At 38.3% G+C, this 21139-nt stretch overlaps 1 protein-coding gene across 2 annotated transcripts in view; it reads right to left on the reverse strand.

Annotated features, from left to right (window-relative positions):
- LOC308087244 (sushi, von Willebrand factor type A, EGF and pentraxin domain-containing protein 1-like) overlaps positions 1-21139 on the reverse strand; it is an 86874-nt gene that overhangs the window by 55864 nt on the left and 9871 nt on the right. For both annotated transcript variants that reach the window (XM_080430990.1, XM_080430991.1), the window contains one exon: positions 18453-18587. In XM_080430990.1, the coding sequence (XP_080287116.1) occupies positions 18453-18587 (135 nt within the window). The remainder of the gene's footprint in view (positions 1-18452; positions 18588-21139) is intronic.

Here is a 21139-nt window from a genome sequence, read left to right on the forward strand (position 1 = left end):
ACAATTATATGAAGACAGGTTGAAAATGGGTGAACTCGTCCTTTAAATCCTGATGTGAAAGAAAATATTTGTATAGAAGAACAAAAAGGTTGTTAGGTTGACAGCACCTCAGTAAAACTACTAAGGTGCTGTGAAGTTGGGAGGCACAAGGGGAAAGTGAATGACCCCTGCTGGTGGAGCTTCCACACCACAAGTATATAGTTGTAAGGGATTTACGGTTTTATGTCCCAGAAAGGTTTGGTAGTCTTGCAACATACTTTTGTGAGCCGTAGCTTTGATCTAAAAAAAAAGACAGAAAAGGCATTAAAAACAACATCATACAGTCATTAGATGTGGTGTTAATGACTGTCTGTAGATCCTATTGCTTACATGTTAGACTACAACTTTTACTTTGAAGGACAAAGACCATGTGATGTAACACGTGGTCACGTGACATCTTTGTTTTGATGAAAAATGTAGATTAAAAGATGACTGACATTTTGAAAAACAAAGACAAATAAAGATGTTTTCCTTTGTCAGTCCCAAATCAAAAGATGACAAAATACTAATCAGAATATCAGAAAAATTGAGCCTTTTCCTGATTTTTGGGTAGGCTAGAAATTTGGAAAAATGAAGCCATTCTTTGATTTTTGTTCTGGGATAAAAAAATGGCAAAAGCCGTTTTTATGAGCTTTTTTCCAGTGTCAGTCCCAAATCAAAAGATGCCAAAATACTAAGCACAATATCAGAAAAAATTGAGCATTTTCCTGATTTTTGGGTAGGCTAGAAATTTGGAAAATTGAAGCCATTCTTTGATTTTTGTTCTGGGAATGAAAAAATGGCAAAAGCCGTTTTTAAGAGCTTTTTTCAGTGTCAGTCCCAAATCAAAATATGCCAAAATACTAAGCACAATATCAGAAAAATGGAGCATTTTCCTGATTTTTGGGTGGGCTAGAAAATTGAAAAAATTAAGACATTCTTTGATTTTTATTCTGGGATGAAAAAATTGAAAAAAACCCTATTTTGAGCTTTTCTCAGTGTCAGTCACAAATCAAAAGACGCCAAAATACTAAGCACAATATCAGAAAAATGGAGCATTTTCCAGATTTTTTTGTGGGCTATAAAATTGGAAAAATGAAGCAATGTTTAATTTAGATTCTAAAAGGAAAATCAGTAAAATAGACTTTTCAAATGTGAATTTGAATTGAATATCAGATTATACTATGATACCCCCACACCCTAACTGACCTTGGGATCTTAGTATAATCTGAGGTTTAATTTGGAAGTGACTATTTGAAAAATGGAGCAATATTTAATTTGGTTTCTGAAAGGAAAATCAGTAAAATAATTGTTTAAAAAGTGAATTGGAATTGAATTTCAAATTATACTAAGATCCCCCGACCCCTTTTTGGTCGGGGGATCTTAGTATAATTTGAAATTCAATTCTAATTCACTTTTTAAACAATTATTTTACTGATTTTCCTTTCAGAAACCAAATTAAATATTGCTCCATTTTTCAAATAATCACTTCCAAATTAAACCTCAGATTATACTAAGATCCCCCGGGCTTTTGGAGTCAGGGAATCTTATTTATTATTTGTTTTTCAATTGGAATAAGCGTCTGAAAAGTATATTTTACTGATTTTCGTTTCAGATCCTAAATAGAACATTGCTTCATTTTGAAACTTTTCTTTTTTCCCTTAAAATCTGGAAAATTGCCCATTTTTATGATATTCTCATTAGTATTTTGGCTTTTTTTTTATTTGGGACTGACACTGAAAAAAAGCTCTTAAAAAAGGTTTTGGCGTTTTTTCATCCCAGACCAAAAATAAAATAATGGCTTTATTTTTCCAATTTTCTAGCCCACCAAAAAATCAGGAAAATGCTCCAATTTTTGATATTCTGATTAGTATTTTGGCATGTTTTGATTTGGGACTAACACTGAAAAAAGCTCTTAAAAAACTTTTTTGCCATTTTCTTCATCCCAGACCAAACATGTAATAATGGCTTCATTTTTCCAATTTTCTAGCCTACCAAAAAATCAGGAAAATGCTCCATTTTTCTGATATTGTGCTTAGTATTTTGGCGTCTTTTGATTTGGGACTGACACTGAGAAAAGCTCAAAATGGTTTTTTTTTCCATATTTTCATCCCAGAATAAAAATCAAATAATGGCTTCATTTATCCAATTTTCTAGCCCACCAAAAAATCAGGAAAATGCTCCATTTTTCTGATATTCTGATTAGTATTTTGGCATTTTTTGATTTGGGACTGACAAAGGAAAAAGCTCTTTATTTGTCTTTGTTTTTCTTAATTCATCTGGAATCCAAAAGCCTGGAATGGTTATTATTCAAAATGTCATCTTTTAGTCTACCTTTTTCATCAAAACAAAGAAGCCATGTGACCATGGGTCAAAGCACATGGTCTTTGTCCTTCAAAGTAAAAGTTGTAGTCTAACATGTAATCAATAGGATCTACAGACAGTCATTAACACCACATGTAATTACTGTATGATGTGTTTTTTAATGCATTTTCTGTCATTTTTTTTAGATCAAAGCTACATCTCACAAAAGTATGTTGCAAGACTACTAAAACCTTTCTGGGACATAAAACCGTAAACTCCTTACAACTATATACTTGTGGTGTGGAAGCTCCACCAGCAGGGGTCATTCACTTTCTAGGACCTGGCTAAGATATGTGTGCACTTCATTTAGGAGAGAATATCTCAACTGTTCTTGGCTAATATGACCCCAGGGAACAACTTAGGAACTGTGACTAATTCTCTATTCGGGACGAAATACCCGAAAATGACCACGCCCTTTTAAAAATCAAATCAAATCAAATCAAGGTTTATTTATATAGCACATTTAACATGACCAGGTCAACCAAAGTGCTGTACAGGTAAAAAGCAAAACAAAGCAAAAAAAACAAAAAAAAAACAGGAAGCAAACAATGCAATGTAAGCCGACAATAGTAAACAATGAGTAAGCACAGACAAACAAACATTAGCGCCAATAGAGGAAGGTAAGGCTGCTTTAGTTGTTACTGAATGCCAAGGACAAAAAATTAGTCTTTAGTAAAGATGACTGGGCTGCTTTGATGCGTAAAGGTAAGTCATTCCAGAGGGGGCAGCCACGGCAAAGGCCCGGTCACCCCTGTAACTTTAGTGGGTGCAGTTGGCACTTCCAGCAGCAGCTGGTCAGCAAACCATAACATCAATGCTCAGCATAAAGTGAATACTATCATAATAGTCAAAGGTGTATGGAATTTGAACAATATGTTCAAATTAGAATCTGAAAAGTGAATTGCTAAACAACAAATCGTTGCTAGGAATGTGTCTTGGTGTTACTACAACAACAGAACAGCTCTGCGATAACTGATACATACTGCACCACACGCACACACACACACACACACACACACACACACACACACACACAGTTGCATGTGCTCAGTCCTTTTGATTCCTCAGGTGATGATTGTTTTTAATGTCCTAATCACACAACATCTATATATCGAGATGCAGCAGACTCCAGTTTTGCAGCATTTGCTGTGTCCACTACATGACTTTTGCAGCCACAGTGGAGGAGGATGGTGCAAGCTTTACTGTTATCTGCGAGATGGATCCAGTAAGGTTCCCAGGTTCGGACATGCTGAATCAGTGCAGCTTGGGTGGGAGGAAGTTCTCAAGGGACCTGGTTACCATTTGACCAACATCAGCCTTCCCTGACTATGGGAAAAGGAGTGCAGGTATCTCAAAGAAACTCTGGTCACCCTTACTTTGGAGCCTGAAAAGATCAACTTTCCATGTCCAAAGATTGGAGTATATGGTCATCATCATATACTGTACGCCGGCAAGAGCCGTGGTGGCCACAGCAGAGTAGATGAATCCTGACAGTGGCTAGTGACTAGTACCGTATGATATCATACTAGTCAATGGTGTATAGAATAGTAATACTATATAGTATTACACTTTATGCTGAGCATTGTTGAACATACTGTATTAGCTCTAGCTGTAGGTCTATCATCATAGGAATTAGTTCTACTGTTAAATCATTCTTGTTTCAATGAAATTACATCGTAAGATACATTGGTTGTTTCAGAACATAGTAGCCATATTTGTGATAATCAAATTAGTGTCCTCTAGATAGATTAAATCATAAAGATAAGCATTCAAACATGTTTTTAATTGTCAAAAAACAAGATTTAGACACCAAGTTTGCATTCATAGCTGAAAATGTGGTTCAAACGTTATAGCCAAAAACTTTGTCAGGTGGCGGTCATATTGGATTTGGCCACTATGATGACCCTAAAGGTTGCTGGCTCGGGCGCTCTTGCTAAATCATTAGAGCATGCCCTGGGTTACATCTGGGACAAATGTGGTGCTCTTAGATTGATTTGCGCAAAAATATCCTTATGGCCCTGGACAGTAATACGTTTCTTTTAGCTGTTCTGTCAAATATCAAATTAGAAATTTTACACTTTACTATGTTTCCCTAATCATAAGTATTCTGAACATTTTGAACACCTCAGTAAATCTGTTGCTCCAAAGGTTTAGCAGATAGAGCCATGTTGGAAGTAGTGCACCGGTTATGGTCATTTAAAAAAAGAGCGTGGTCATTTTCGGGTATTTCATTCCGGATAGAGAATTAGTCACAGTTCCTAAGTTGTTCCCTGGGGTCCCAAGAACAGTTGAGATATTCTCTCCTAAATTAAGTACATACAATAAAGAATACATCACATGGATGCACCTGGGATGTATCATCAGTGTTGTAGCCTGGGGTCATAGGGTGTTTCGGGTCTCGCAACATGAACCCTCGCCCAGGTGACCCAGCCGGGGTTGATCAAGCCCCAACTTACATCCCAGGTAGCTACCCACGGTCAGTCCTATAGGGAAAGACAGTAAATTAAGTTCCCTCATATATACAAATGACATCCTGCACATAATTCTACATTCAATAAAACTATGAACTCTGACTGGGGAGGGAGTTTGGGATATAGGTGGGTTACTTATTGATAATGGGTAATGGGTTATTAGTCTAATGATCATTAAAGAACGACTTCACCCATTTTCAACCTATCTTCATAGATCCTCACTAATGCTCCTGCTAAAATTGTGTGATTTTTTTCTTCTCAGTCTGTGTCTCATAGGAGGGCTATGGACACTTCAGAAACGCATCTACCAGTGAAAGTATAAAGAACGTTCAGGGCATACTTGCCAGCATTAGCCATAGATGGATAACACCGCAAGGTGGATCATGGCAAGGTGCCCAGAAACCTAATGGGATGAATGACCTATTCAGTCCCGACTTTAGTGACCTATTCGATCACAACCTTCCCAAATGGAGATTCCCATAGATGGAGACAATAAACCTCCCCAAGTCTGACATCTGATGGCAATTGATATCCCTTTAAAGCTTTAGTTAATACTAGTTGGTATTATAAGAATATGCGATTGCTTTAATTACTATTGTTTAATTGCTGTCCCAATAAAGAAGACAAAACTGTCAGATGGCCCGGCCGTTGAAGTGATGAGAGGTCATCTGTCTGTACATGTGTATGCATTTGTGGTTTCTGTTCCTTTCTGTCCTTCCCTAATCTTAGAAAGATGCAGGTTGGAGAGAAATCCCCCCCCCCCCCATTGTTTGAAGACAAATGCTGAGTCAGGTGGCGAACCAACCTGAAGACCATCCCACATTTCAGTATATAGGGGCTCTAGGGACAGATAAGAGGGCTCAGACTTAGTGAGGTGACCTCGATGCAATTTGTTGCTGATAAGGAAAGCTAGTGTGAGCCCAGAGATCTCTGTTAAGTACATTTCTCTAACTTTTAACTTACTGCTTGATTAATAAATACACTTAATTTTAACAGTCTTGTCTGCTCTTAATTTCACCAATACAATGGACGGGCGCACGACAAATTATGTCATTGCACAATTTGTCTGTTGTTTAAATAGCTGAAATCTCCAACACATCATAGAATCTCTCCTAGACGATTATCATGGAGATACCTAACATACCTAGCGCTGACATCAGAGAACCCCTACTGGAACTCCATATATGGAGATAACCAAAACGTCCAGGACAACTATCAAAGTCCTAAGGGAGTTCATCAGGACTGACATCATGGCTAAGGGAGTTCATCAGTGAAACCGAGCGACATTAACTCTTAGATAAGCATCAGACAACTCATCAGCCTAGTTGGTTTTCACAGCCTAAGCCTTACATATCGATTTTACTTACTTCTCATAGCGGCTCTCGGATCTGGTCAAAGAATCAGCCGATTATCAGTTCAACAGAAAGGATTTTTTTCCCTTCAATATTTAAAATTGTATATATTTGTTTTTATTAACGCGAGAACAATGGTTTCCATTATAGCGTGCTAACAGGAATAGAAAGCCTGTAGTTTCTATTATCTTGGATTCCCCATCGATTTTTTTTTCTCGATGGGTGCCATATTATCATGAGCATTATTGAGGAACAATTATATGAAGACAGGTTGAAAATGGGTGAACTCGTCCTTTAAATCCTGATGTGAAAGAAAATATTTGTATAGAAGAACAAAAAGGTTGTTAGGTTGACAGCACCTCAGTAAAACTACTAAGGTGCTGTGAAGTTGGGAGGCACAAGGGGAAAGTGAATGACCCCTGCTGGTGGAGCTTCCACACCACAAGTATATAGTTGTAAGGGATTTACGGTTTTATGTCCCAGAAAGGTTTGGTAGTCTTGCAACATACTTTTGTGAGCCGTAGCTTTGATCTAAAAAAAAAGACAGAAAAGGCATTAAAAACAACATCATACAGTCATTAGATGTGGTGTTAATGACTGTCTGTAGATCCTATTGCTTACTAACCTCACTCCGTCAAATGGAAGAAGCTTGCGACACACATTTTGTTTCACAGCGTACTTGCATCTGAGACTTCGGGCGCAGAATCGATGACAGACGGAGTTTCATTTTTTCAACCTACTAGGCAGGTGATTGGATGATCCCGCCCCTAGCAGCCGCTGATTGGTTCGTATGCGCAGCGGTTCGGGCAGCTTTACTCTGTGAGCAATCCCAGACCCTCCTTCCTGAAACCAAATGCAATGCAATGCATGAGATTTCCGGAGGGAGGGGGTGTTTACCAGGCTAATTGCTTACATGTTAGACTACAACTTTTACTTTGAAGGACAAAGACCATGTGATGTAACACGTGGTCACGTGACATCTTTGTTTTGATGAAAAATGTAGATTAAAAGATGACTGACATTTTGAAAAACAAAGACAAATAAAGATGTTTTCCTTTGTCAGTCCCAAATCAAAAGATGACAAAATACTAATCAGAATATCAGAAAAATGGAGCCTTTTCCTGATTTTTGGGTAGGCTCGAAATTTGGAAAAATGAAGCCATTCTTTGATTTTTGTTCTGGGATAAAAAAATGGCAAAAGCCGTTTTTATGAGCTTTTTTCCAGTGTCAGTCCCAAATCAAAAGATGCCAAAATACTAAGCACAATATCAGAAAAATTGAGAATTTTCCTGATTTTTGGGTAGGCTAGAAATTTGGAAAATTGAAGCCATTCTTTGATTTTTGTTCTGGGAATGAAAAAATGGCAAAAGCCGTTTTTAAGAGCTTTTTTCAGTGTCAGTCCCAAATCAAAATATGCCAAAATACTAAGCACAATATCAGAAAAATGGAGCATTTTCCTGATTTTTTTGTGGGCTAGAAAATTGGAAAAATGAAGCAATGTTTAATTTAGATTCTAAAAGGAAAATCAGTAAAATAGACTTTTCAGATGTGAATTTGAATTGAATATCAGATTATACTAAGATACCCCCACACCCTAACGGACTATTGTGTAATGTAATATTTCAATAATTTATTAATAATAATTGCTGCTGTAAAACATATTTATAATGATCCCTGGTGTGCAGGAGACACTTGGGCACATTAATATTTAGTCCTTGGGTGATAACTATGTTTTTTGATTTTTTTATGATTTTTCGAAAAATAACATTGAAATGGATGGGATTCTGTAATATTTCCATAATTTATTATTAATAATTGCTGCTGTAAAACGGTCGGGGGATCTTAGTATAATTTGAAATTCAATTCCGATTCACTTTTCAAATAATTATTTTACTGATTTTCCTTTCAGAAACCAAATTAAATATTGCTCCATTTTTCAAATAATCACTTCCAAATTAAACCTCAGATTATACTAAGATCCCAAGGTCCGTTAGGGTGTGGGGGTATCTTAGTATAATCTGATATTCAATTCAAATTCACATCTGAAAAGTATATTTTACTGATTTTCCTTTTAGAATCTAAATTAAACATTGCTTCATTTTTCCAATTTTCTAGCCCACAAAAAAATCAGGAAAATGCTCCATTTTTCTGATATTGTGCTTAGTATTTTGGCGTCTTTTGATTTGGGACTGACACTGAGAAAAGCTCAAAATAGGGTTTTTTTCAATTTTTTCATCCCAGAATAAAAATCAAAGAATGTCTTAATTTTTTCAATTTTCTAGCCCACCCAAAAATCAGGAAAATGCTCCATTTTTCTGATATTGTGCTTAGTATTTTGGCATCTTTTGATTTGGGACTGACACTGGAAAAAAGCTCATAAAAACGGCTTTTGCCATTTTTTTATCCCAGAACAAAAATCAAAGAATGGCTTCATTTTTCCAAATTTCTAGCCTACCCAAAAATCAGGAAAAGGCTCCATTTTTCTGATATTCTGATTAGTATTTTGTCATCTTTTGATTTGGGACTGACAAAGGAAAACATCTTTATTTGTCTTTGTTTTTCAAAATGTCAGTCATCTTTTAATCTACATTTTTCATCAAAACAAAGATGTCACGTGACCACGTGTTACATCACATGGTCTTTGTCCTTCAAAGTAAAAGTTGTAGTCTAACATGTAAGCAATAGGATCTACAGACAGTCATTAACACCACATCTAATGACTGTATGATGTTGTTTTTAATGCCTTTTCTGTCTTTTTTTTTAGATCAAAGCTACGGCTCACAAAAGTATGTTGCAAGACTACCAAACCTTTCTGGGACATAAAACCGTAAATCCCTTACAACTATATACTTGTGGTGTGGAAGCTCCACCAGCAGGGGTCATTCACTTTCCCCTTGTGCCTCCCAACTTCACAGCACCTTAGTAGTTTTACTGAGGTGCTGTCAACCTAACAACCTTTTTGTTCTTCTATACAAATATTTTCTTTCACATCAGGATTTAAAGGACGAGTTCACCCATTTTCAACCTGTCTTCATATAATTGTTCCTCAATAATGCTCATGATAATATGGCACCCATCGAAAAAAAAATTCCGATGGGGAATCCAAGATAATAGAAACTACAGGCTTTCTATTCCTGTTAGCACGCTATAATGGAAACCATTGTTCTCGCGTTAATAAAAACAAATATATACAATTTTAAATATTGAAGGGAAAAAAATCCTTTCTGTTGAACTGATAATCGGCTGATTCTTTGACCAGATCCGAGAGCCGCTATGAGAAGTAAGTAAAATCGATATGTAAGGCTTAGGCTGTGAAAACCAACTAGGCTGATGAGTTGTCTGATGCTTATCTAAGAGTTAATGTCGCTCGGTTTCACTGATGAACTCCCTTAGCCATGATGTCAGTCCTGATGAACTCCCTTAGGACTTTGATGTTTGTCCTGGACGTTTTGGTTATCTCCATATATGGAGTTCCAGTAGGGGTTCTCTGATGTCAGCGCTAGGTATGTTAGGTATCTCCATGATAATCGTCTAGGAGAGATTCTATGATGTGTTGGAGATTTCAGCTATTTAAACAACAGACAAATTGTGCAATGACATAATTTGTCATGCGTCCGTCCATTGTATTGGTGAAATTAAGAGCAGACAAGACTGTTAAAATTAAGTGTATTTATTAATCAAGCAGTAAGTTAAAAGTTAGAGAAATGTACTTAACAGAGATCTCTGGGCTCACACTAGCTTTCCTTATCAGCAACAAATTGCATCGAGGTCACCTCACTAAGTCTGAGCCCTCTTATCTGTCCCTAGAGCCCCTATATACTGAAATGTGGGATAGTCTTCAGGTTGGTTCGCCACCTGACTCAGCATTTGTCTTCAAACAATGGGGGGGGGGGGGCATTTCTCTCCAACCTGCATCTTTCTAAGATTAGGGAAGGACAGAAAGGAACAGAAACCACAAATGCATACACATGTACAGACAGATGACCTCTCATCACTTGGCCATCTGACAGTTTTGTCTTCTTTATTGGGACAGCAATTAAACAATAGTAATTAAAGCAATCGCATATTCTTATAATACCAACTAGTATTAACTAAAGCTTTAAAGGGATATCAATTGCCATCAGATGTCAGACTTGGGGAGGTTAATTGTCTCCATCTATGGGAATCTCCATTTGGGAAGGTTGTGATCGAATAGGTCACTAAAGTCGGGACTGAATAGGTCATTCATCCCATTAGGTTTCTGGGCACCTTGCCATGATCCACCTTGCGGTGTTATCCATCTATGGCTAATGCTGGCAAGTATGCCCTGAACGTTCTTTATGCTTTCACTGGTAGATGCGTTTCTGAAGTGTCCATAGCCCTCCTATGAGACACAGACTGAGAAGAAAAAAATCACACAATTTTAGCAGGAGCATTAGTGAGGATCTATGAAGATAGGTTGAAAATGGGTGAAGTCGTTCTTTAATGATCATTAGACTAATAACCCATTACCCATTATCAATAAGTAACCCACCTATATCCCAAACTCCCTCCCCAGTCAGAGTTCATAGTTTTATTGAATGTAGAATTATGTGCAGGATGTCATTTGTATATGTGAGGGAACTTAATTTACTGTCTTTCCCTATAGGACTGACCGTGGGTAGCTACCTGGGATGTAAGTTGGGGCTTGATCAACCCCGGCTGGGTCACCTGGGCGAGGGTTCATGTTGCGAGACCCGAAACACCCTATGGCCCCAGGCTACAACACTGATGATACATCCCAGGTGCATCCATGTGATGTATTCTTTATTGTATGTACTTAATTTAGGAGAGAATATCTCAACTGTTCTTGGGACCCCAGGGAACAACTTAGGAACTGTGACTAATTCTCTATCCGGAATGAAATACCCGAAAATGACCACGCTCTTTTTTTAAATGACCATAACCGGTGCACTACTTCCAACATGGCTCTATCTGCTAAACCTTTGGAGCTACAGATTTACTGAGGTGTTCAAAATGTTCAGAATACTTATGATTAGGGAAACATAGTAAAGTGTAAAATTTCTAATTTGATATTTGACAGAACAGCTAAAAGAAACGTATTACTGTCCAGGGCCATAAGGATATTTTTGCGCAAATCAATCTAAGAGCACCACATTTGTCCCAGATGTAACCCAGGGCATGCTCTAATGATTTAGCAAGAGCGCCCGAGCCAGCAACCTTCAGGGTCATCATAGTGGCCAAATCCAATATGACCGCCACCTGACAAAGTTTTTGGCTATAACGTTTGAACCACATTTTCAGCTATGAATGCAAACTTGGTGTCTAAATCATGTTTTTTGACAATTAAAAACATGTTTGAATGCTTATCTTTATGATTTAATCTATCTAGAGGACACTAATTTGATTATCACAAATATGGCTACTATGTTCTGAAACAACCAATGTATCTTACGATGTAATTTCATTGAAACAAGAATGATTTAACAGTAGAACTAATTCCTATGATGATAGACCTACAGCTAGAGCTAATACAGTATGTTCAACAATGCTCAGCATAAAGTGTAATACTATATAGTATTACTATTCTATACACCATTGACTAGTATGATATCATACGGTACTAGTCACTAGCCACTGTCAGGATTCATCTACTCTGCTGTGGCCACCACGGCTCTTTCCGGCGTACAGTATATGATGATGACCATATACTCCAATCTTTGGACATGGAAAGTTGATCTTTTCAGGCTCCAAAGTAAGGGTGACCAGAGTTTCTTTGAGATACCTGCACTCCTTTTCCCATAGTCAGGGAAGGCTGATGTTGGTCAAATGGTAACCAGGTCCCTTGAGAACTTCCTCCCAGCCAAGCTGCACTGATTCAGCATGTCCGAACCTGGGAACCTTACTGGACCCATCTCGCAGATGCCAGTAAAGCTTGCGCCATCCTCCTCCACTGTGGCTGCAAAAGTCATGTAGTGGACACAGCAAATGCTGCAAAACTGGAGTCTGCTGCATCTCGATATATAGATGTTGTGTGATTAGGACATTAAAAACAATCATCACCCGAGGAATCAAAAGGACTGAGCACATGCAACTGTGTGTGTGTGTGTGTGTGTGTGTGTGTGTGTGTGTGTGTGTGTGTGTGTGTGTGTGTGTGCGCGTGTGCGTGTGGTGCAGTATGTATCAGTTATCGCAGAGCTGTTCTGTTGTTGTAGTAACACCAAGACACATTCCTAGCAACGATTTGTTGTTTAGCAATTCACTTTTCAGATTCTAATTTGAACATATTGTTCAAATTCCATACACCTTTGACTATTATGATAGTATTCACTTTATGCTGAGCATTGATGTTATGGTTTGCTGACCAGCTGCTGCTGGAAGTGCCAACTGCACCCACTAAAGTTACAGGGGTGACCGGGCCTTTGCCGTGGCTGCCCCCTCTGGAATGACTTACCTTTACGCATCAAAGCAGCCCAGTCATCTTTACTAAAGACTAATTTTTTGTCCTTGGCATTCAGTAACAACTAAAGCAGCCTTACCTTCCTCTATTGGCGCTAATGTTTGTTTGTCTGTGCTTACTCATTGTTTACTATTGTCGGCTTACATTGCATTGTTTGCTTCCTGTTTTTTTTTTTTTTTTTTTTGCTTTGTTTTGCATTTTACCTGTACAGCACTTTGGTTGACCTGGTCATGTTAAATGTGCTATATAAATAAACCTTGATTTGATTTGATTTGATTTTTAAAAGGGCGTGGTCATTTTCGGGTATTTCGTCCCGAATAGAGAATTAGTCACAGTTCCTAAGTTGTTCCCTGGGGTCATATTAGCCAAGAACAGTTGAGATATTCTCTCCTAAATGAAGTGCACACATATCTTAGCCAGGTCCTAGAAAGTGAATGACCCCTGCTGGTGGAGCTTCCACACCACAAGTATATAGTTGTAAGGAGTTTACGGTTTTATGTCCCAGAAAGGTTTTAGTAGTCTTGCAACATACTTTTGTGAGATGTAGCTTTGATCTAAAAAGAATGACAGAAAATGCATTAAAAAACACATCATACAGTAATTACATGTGGTGTTAATGACTGTCTGTAGATCCTATTGATTACATGTTAGACTACAACTTTTACTTTGAAGGACAAAGACCATGTGCTTTGACATGGTCACATGGCTTCTTTGTTTTGATGAAAAAGGTAGACTAAAAGATGACTGACATTTTGAATAATAACCATTCCAGGCTTTTGGATTCCAGATGAATTAAGAAAAACAAAGACAAATAAAGAGCTTTTTCCTTTGTCAGTCCCAAATCAAAAAATGCCAAAATACTAATCAGAATATCAGAAAAATGGAGCATTTTCCTGATTTTTTGGTGGGCTAGAAAATTGGATAAATGAAGCCATTATTTGATTTTTATTCTGGGATGAAAATATGGGAAAAAAAACCATTTTGAGCTTTTCTCAGTGTCAGTCCCAAATCAAAAGACGCCAAAATACTAAGCACAATATCAGAAAAATGGAGCATTTTCCTGATTTTTTGGTGGGCTAGAAAATTGGAAAAATATAGCCATTATTTTATTTTTGGTCTGGGATGAAAAAACGCCAAAACCTTTTTTAAGAGCTTTTTTTCAGTGTCAGTCCCAAATCAAAAAAAGCCAAAATACTAATGAGAATATCATAAAAATGGGCCATTTTCCAGATTTTAAGGGAAAAAATAAAAGTTTCAAAATGAAGCAATGTTTTATTTAGGATCTGAAACGAAAATCAGTAAAATATACTTTTCAGACGCTTATTCCAATTGAAAAACAAATAATAAATAAGATGCCCTGACTCCAAAAGCCCGGGGGATCTTAGTATAATCTGAGGTTTAATTTGGAAGTGATTATTTGAAAAATGGAGCAATATTTAATTTGGTTTCTGAAAGGAAAATCAGTAAAATAATTATTTGAAAAGTGAATCGGAATTGAATTTCAAATTATACTAAGATCCCCCGACCTAAAACATATTGATAATCATCCCTGGTGTGCAGGAGACACTTGGGCACATTAATATTTAGTCCTTGGTTGATAACTATGTTTTTAGATTTTTTTATGATTTTTTGAAAAATAACATTGAAATGGATGGGATTCTGTAATATTTCCATAATTTATTATTAATAATTTTCGGGTATTTCGTCCCGAATAGAGAATTAGTCACAGTTCCTAAGTTGTTCCCTGGGGTCATATTAGCCAAGAACAGTTGAGATATTCTCTCCTAAATGAAGTGCACACATATCTTAGCCAGGTCCTAGAAAGTGAATGACCCCTGCTGGTGGAGCTTCCACACCACAAGTATATAGTTGTAAGGAGTTTACGGTTTTATGTCCCAGAAAGGTTTTAGTAGTCTTGCAACATACTTTTGTGAGATGTAGCTTTGATCTAAAAAGAATGACAGAAAATGCATTAAAAAACACATCATACAGTAATTACATGTGGTGTTAATGACTGTCTGTAGATCCTATTGATTACATGTTAGACTACAACTTTTACTTTGAAGGACAAAGACCATGTGCTTTGACATGGTCACATGGCTTCTTTGTTTTGATGAAAAAGGTAGACTAAAAGATGACTGACATTTTGAATAATAACCATTCCAGGCTTTTGGATTCCAGATGAATTAAGAAAAACAAAGACAAATAAAGAGCTTTTTCCTTTGTCAGTCCCAAATCAAAAAATGCCAAAATACTAATCAGAATATCAGAAAAATGGAGCATTTTCCTGATTTTTTGGTGGGCTAGAAAATTGGATAAATGAAGCCATTATTTGATTTTTATTCTGGGATGAAAATATGGGAAAAAAAACCATTTTGAGCTTTTCTCAGTGTAAATGCCACTTGAAAATGTTCAAATCAGCCTCATGGTGGCGCTATAACAGGCCGATTCATGTTTTTACCTATAACTGCACCGATCTGTGTAAAACTTTGTATGCACACTCCCTAGAGGTCAAGGAAAAACCTTTGCCCTGCATTTTTCCCATCTGCCTTTTATAGCGCCACCAGGAGGCCGACTTATGTAAAACACATTTCTTTATATTACTCCTTCCGATTTTATCCAAATTTCACGCAAATCGGTACACATGATCTCCCTAGTCATGTGATCAAGTCGGATGTGTTTTATTTTTCATATTCCATCCTCATTGGATTGACATCTAAAGTTTGCAGTAGTGGCTTGTTTTGAACAAAATTCCGCAAATCATGAACGCACCGTCCGATTGCGGTCAAACTTTGCACACACATTCACACTATGTTGAGGAACAAATGCCATCCTTTTAACATTGGCCTGTTATAGCACCACCAGCAGGTCTAATTTATCAAAAATAAATGTTGCACAAAATGCCTCAAACCATGAATGCAGTGTCCGATTGCCGTGCAAGGCCTAAGAACAAATGGTACCCTTTAAACATTGGCCTATTATAGCGCCACCAGGAGGCCACAATAACCTACCTGACCTGGCGGAGACCTGTGCTCCGAGGAGCACTTTTTGACAGAGCACTTTTTGACGTAACCTTGCTGTTTACTGAATCTACATCCCCACTCATATCAACTGACTCCATTATATCCTCACTTATCTTATTGAATTTTTCCCACTTTGCTTTACTATACACCCACTTCTGAATCCCACCCCCAGCATTCACTTCCACTTTTCCTCCCACTGAACACAATACTAAATAATGGTCACTCCCTAACGTTGTGTGTGCCTGTCAATACCTCCCACTTGCTAATTCCTGCCAAACTAACTGATACTAATGTTATATCTAATGCTGACTCATTTCCAGTCCTTACATCTACGCGTGTTCCCCTCCCATCATTCAAACATACCAATTCCCTATCCTCCATCAACTCTTCAATTACCCTACCATTTGTATCTGTGTGTGCCCCTCCCCACAATGTATTATGGGCATTAAAATCTGCGCACCATATTAACTTACTCCGGTCTAACCCCTTAATCCCAACTAACCTATCTATCTCTAACTTTTTACATGGATTGTAGTAATTTATTATAACAACCACCTCCCCCCCTCCCACACTTCCACCACTATATACTCCTGTTCTATTCCTTTTTCTAGTATCCTATATGAAATATCTTGTTTGATAAACATTGCACACCCTCCACATGTCCCTTCACCTTCACCCCTATCTCTCCTTATAACTACATACCCATATACCACAAAATCTAATATTGGTTTCAAAAAAGTTTCTTGAATACATATTACATCCGGCTTTTCTTCCAATTCTCTTAAGTAATGCTTGAATTCCTGACCATTTGCCACCATGCTTCTAGCATTCCACTGGAGAATTACCACCATAATTATCAAGTTTCCTTACTGGCTCCTGGATCCTGACTACTCTGACTATTGATCTCCTTCTCTACTTCCTTCCAATTTAACCCTTCCATGCCGAAAAAACCTGCTGCCATCTTTACTATTACCTCTATATTTTTAGTCCTTGACAAAGAGTCTCTTGTGGCATTAATTGCTGCCACAATAAAAACCACCAATTGTTTTTTATCAACCCACACTTTTCCTCGGTCTGGCTGCTCTACGTCCGCCTCCCTTGTCACTCTCCTCTCATCCCCCCCTACTACCCTTCCTCCTACCGCCCCCTGAATCTGACTACCTTCCCTCTGTCTAACCACCTTCACTGCTTCTGCATAGGTTACTTTATCCAGCACTTTAACCTTCTGTACCTCTACTTCCTCTTTCATCTTAGCACAACCTCCAAATGTGACACTATGCTCCCCCACAACTACAGCACTTTAGTTTTGCTCCTTCTGCACACTCCCCAAACTCATGATCCTCTGTGCATCTTGCACACCTCCTCCTTTCCTTACAGAACTTTGCAATATGCCCAAATGTTTGGCATTTGAAACACCTCAACGGTTTGGGTACATACGCCCTCACATAAAAACTCATGAAACCCAAATATACTGTATCTGGTATTCTTTCACCTTCAAACTCCACCAACACTTACCTCCTTTTCTGGTCCCTTCGTCATCCTCTTAATACTTACTATTTTTATCCCTCTAGCATCTAGATTCTCCTTAATCTCCCTCTCCTCAATATCCACATCAATTCCTGTCATTACTCCTTTGCATGTTTTATTTCTCCGATTTCCAACTTGCACCACCTTCACCACTTTCTTCTCTCCAACCATTGTCAACTGTTTTGCCAGAGCCATCTGGAGCTCATCTACGCATCCCATAAGCAGATTACCATCTCCTAACACCCGTGCAAATTTTATCTCCCCACATTTTTTTTAGTTAATTCTTTTGTAAGTTTAATCAGGTTCATTTTTCCCACTCCTCCTCCCTCCTCAGCAAACCGTACTATCATATTGATAGTTTCATTTCTCCCACTTCCCTCGTTCTCACTTGCCATCTCTTCAGTTTCATTGCTGGTTGAGCTTGCTGTTCTAAGTCTCTTTACTTTACCTTCTTTCCTTCCCTGCCACTCTTTCTCCCTCCCTTCCTCTTCATCACTCCCTCTCCTCCTCTCCTTACTCTGTCCCCTTTCTCCTGCCACCCTTCCCCTCCCTTGTCTACCTCCATCTGATCTATGGTTTCCTTTTGCCATCCCTAACCACTAGATAGAAAATAAAATAAAATAAATAAATCAATGAAAGAAAAGAAAATAATAGAACCGGGCACCGTTCCAGACCTATATAGGTCGTTGGTCGGTACCCTTTCACCACTTAAATCTCCCTTATCTCACTATATGATTCCCTTTCTAATAACTAATCTACCACAATCACACCATTCAGGATCCCAATACTAAAAAAAAAGTTTTCCGCTACAAACAATTCTATTCCACCGCACCGCCCTCACGCACCGTGCTAACGGTGCCGAAAGTAAACAACAACGGCAACCGGAAGTCTCGCCCCAAAGCACGCTCGCCCCCATTTCTCCCCCGTACCATAGCAGGGGAATAACGGCGGATTTGCCCCGGGGCGACTGTGTTTTGGGGCGAACTCAGTCAGAGTACCCACGGTCGCGCAAACTGCAGTGAAACTGGTGGGGAAATTAATACAATTAATTTCAATCCAAAAGGCTTATTAAAACGAAAACGAAGGGCATTTTGACTATAATTTCAGTTAGTTTTAGTTAGTTTTGTAAACACACAATACAGTTTCAGTTAGTTATCGTTTTTCTTTTTTCTTTTAGTTTTTATTTAGTTTAGTTAACTGAAATGTTTTTTCACCTTTAGTTTTCGTTATTTCGTTAGTTTTCGTTAACTATAATAACCTTGTTCTGGACTGTCTGTTCTGTTGGTGCTGTTCCCTGGTCCTGGTCCTGAAGGCTGTGGAACACCTGCAAACACACTCACCCACACAACCACAACCACTACCGCAACCACAACCACAGCCACATATGCATAGCCTAAATACACACACACACACACACACACACACACACACACACACACACACACACACACACACACACACACACACACACACACAAACATTTATTAGACAGTAATCAAGCACAGCTATATCCTAACTAGTTACTTTTGTAACTCATTACCCCCAACAGGTGATCATTTGGTACAATAGTGTCTAAGTATCATGTTTTCAATGAGTCTAAGTAGGGTTGTAGTTGAGTCCATGCAGAGTGAGTCCAAGTCAAGACCAAGTGTGTGAGGGGACGAGACCGTATGTTTACTGTGGAGACAGACAGGAAACATGGAGAGAGCATAGGGAAGTGACCATAGACATAATATGTCTATGGTCACTTCCCTATGCTCTCTCCATGTTTCCTGAAGGTATAAAGTAGGTATAAAGGTAGACGCCTCCTTCGGCTCTGAGGCATTGGTATCTCGGGCGCCATTTTATCGTAGGAAAGCTGTAGGCAAGCTTCCGCGTGTGTCGCAGAAGGGGGTGTTCGGTAGGCCAATCAGAGCCAGGTGGGGGCGGGTCTTTTTGTAACCCAGCTCTTAACCGTTTAAAAGGCAGCAGCTGCACAGCATCCAGTTAGTTGGAACTTGGCAAACTCCACACTCTGGATTTGTGCAATAATAAATCGTCTTTTACTGTTTTACAGTTTAAACAGGTTCCTAGAGACATGGTCAGTTCGTGTTCAGCTAGTAGTATAGTATTATTTTATCATTATTACCATTATGATATACTGCTCTGTGACTTTGGAATGATATGCTTTTGGCTGTCTTGGAGTATTTGTGTTATATGTTATGCTTTCAGTGCCATTAAAATATGGAACACAGACATTTAATTTGTAGTTGATGTTTTTGTCAGAGAAAATTCTCAAATGAACAATTATTTCAGTCTTTCAAAGTTGATAGCTCTGTTCTAACCTGAATAGCTAACATTAAGGATGTTGGATAAAGGCAATTCTGCAATGTGGCCACCATATTTCATGTAGTCTGTCAGTGAATGGAGACACAAATATTGTGTGACTATTACTGTTACTTGAAAGTATTTTGGTATGAAAATATGCAATTTAGATGTAACCAAATATGGGCCTACGCCTACTGGATCCATAACTCCATGTCTCGCATTTGTGACAAACTTAACCACTTGAAAATAGGTTGAAAATTCAGGGAGTTGTGATGATTTTAATTGTGGAGAGACCGTCTGCTTCAATGGACATAAATGCATTAGAACAGTGGTTTTCAACCTTTTTCATATCAAGGACCATTATTTATTCGCCATTTGAGCCACGGAACACCGTTTGATGAGATGTTTAACAATTTGATTGATTGATCGATTGATTGATTGAGAGTGTGAAATGTTATACTCAAGATAAAGATCTATAAGGGTCCATTTGGTCAACTCTCCATCATTTAGCTGGGGACCACCTGGAACCCCTTCAAGAACCACTGGTGGTCCCCGGACCACTGGTTGAGAACCATTGCACTGACAAGTCCCAGAAAAGACGCACTGTGATTGGCCAGTAGTCAACGCGCTGTGAGTGCTGTGATTGGCCAGTAGTCACTTTGAGTCTCAGTTTGCCTATGCTAAAATAACGGCCGCGATACCATTTGCTCCAATGAACTGCAGAGGCCAATGAGGATCTAGGTTTCTATATCTATGGAACTGCAGAGGCCAATGAGGATCTAGGTTTCTATATCTATGGAAGTGACACCCAAATGGTCTGTCTGGCCAAGAATCTACTCTAAGCTGGCCTTGTGGTGGTGGGGGGTCAGACCTTGTGTTGAGGTGGTGGGGGCGGGTGGCATGTGCCTAACCGGATAACATTATTAGTCCGGTGGATTAGTACAGAATTTTAGGTGAATCGTTCACTTTTTCATAAAAGCATGAAACTTTCCGCCATTACCAAATAATGTATTTTGCATCATATCTCTTAAACCAAACATGATAATACAGAATAGGTGATGTCTACACCCATGGTTTGATGGTTAAGGATTACAGTGATACCATATGAAACAGAGGTTCTCAAACTGTGGGTTAGGACGCCAAATGGAGTCACGGGAAGGTGGCAGTGGCTACATTAACAAACAAAAAAAAAGTGAATCCTTCCAATTAAGTCTGTTTTTGTTTTGTTTTTGAAAAGCATTACATTATTATAATGTTTCTGGCAACAGATATAGGCTATATACTATACTGTATGCTTATTTATTTGTATCATTAAATCACCGCAATGCTGTTAATGTAATGATAATGAATTTATTTGTATCGTGCTTTTCCAAATCAGGTTACAAAGTGCTTTTAAGAGTAAGATAAAAAAACTAATCTGCATGATAAGCATATGAGATAAAACAATATAAAATCAGTATATAAAATAATGTATCAATGCTACAATTACAATGGAATAACACATACATTAATAAATTGGGATCTATAAGTTCACAATGCACCTTGATGTGACCCGTGAGCTTGCAGATCAGCTGTTTTCACTACAATGACAATTTATTCAACTTTTTTTATACCTGGTGTTTCATCAGGATGGGGGCA

The sequence above is a fragment of the Gymnoscopelus braueri genome (genome assembly GCF_963280865.1).
Source record: "Gymnoscopelus braueri genome assembly, chromosome: 6".
NCBI classification, from domain to species: Eukaryota; Metazoa; Chordata; class Actinopteri; order Myctophiformes; family Myctophidae; genus Gymnoscopelus; species Gymnoscopelus braueri.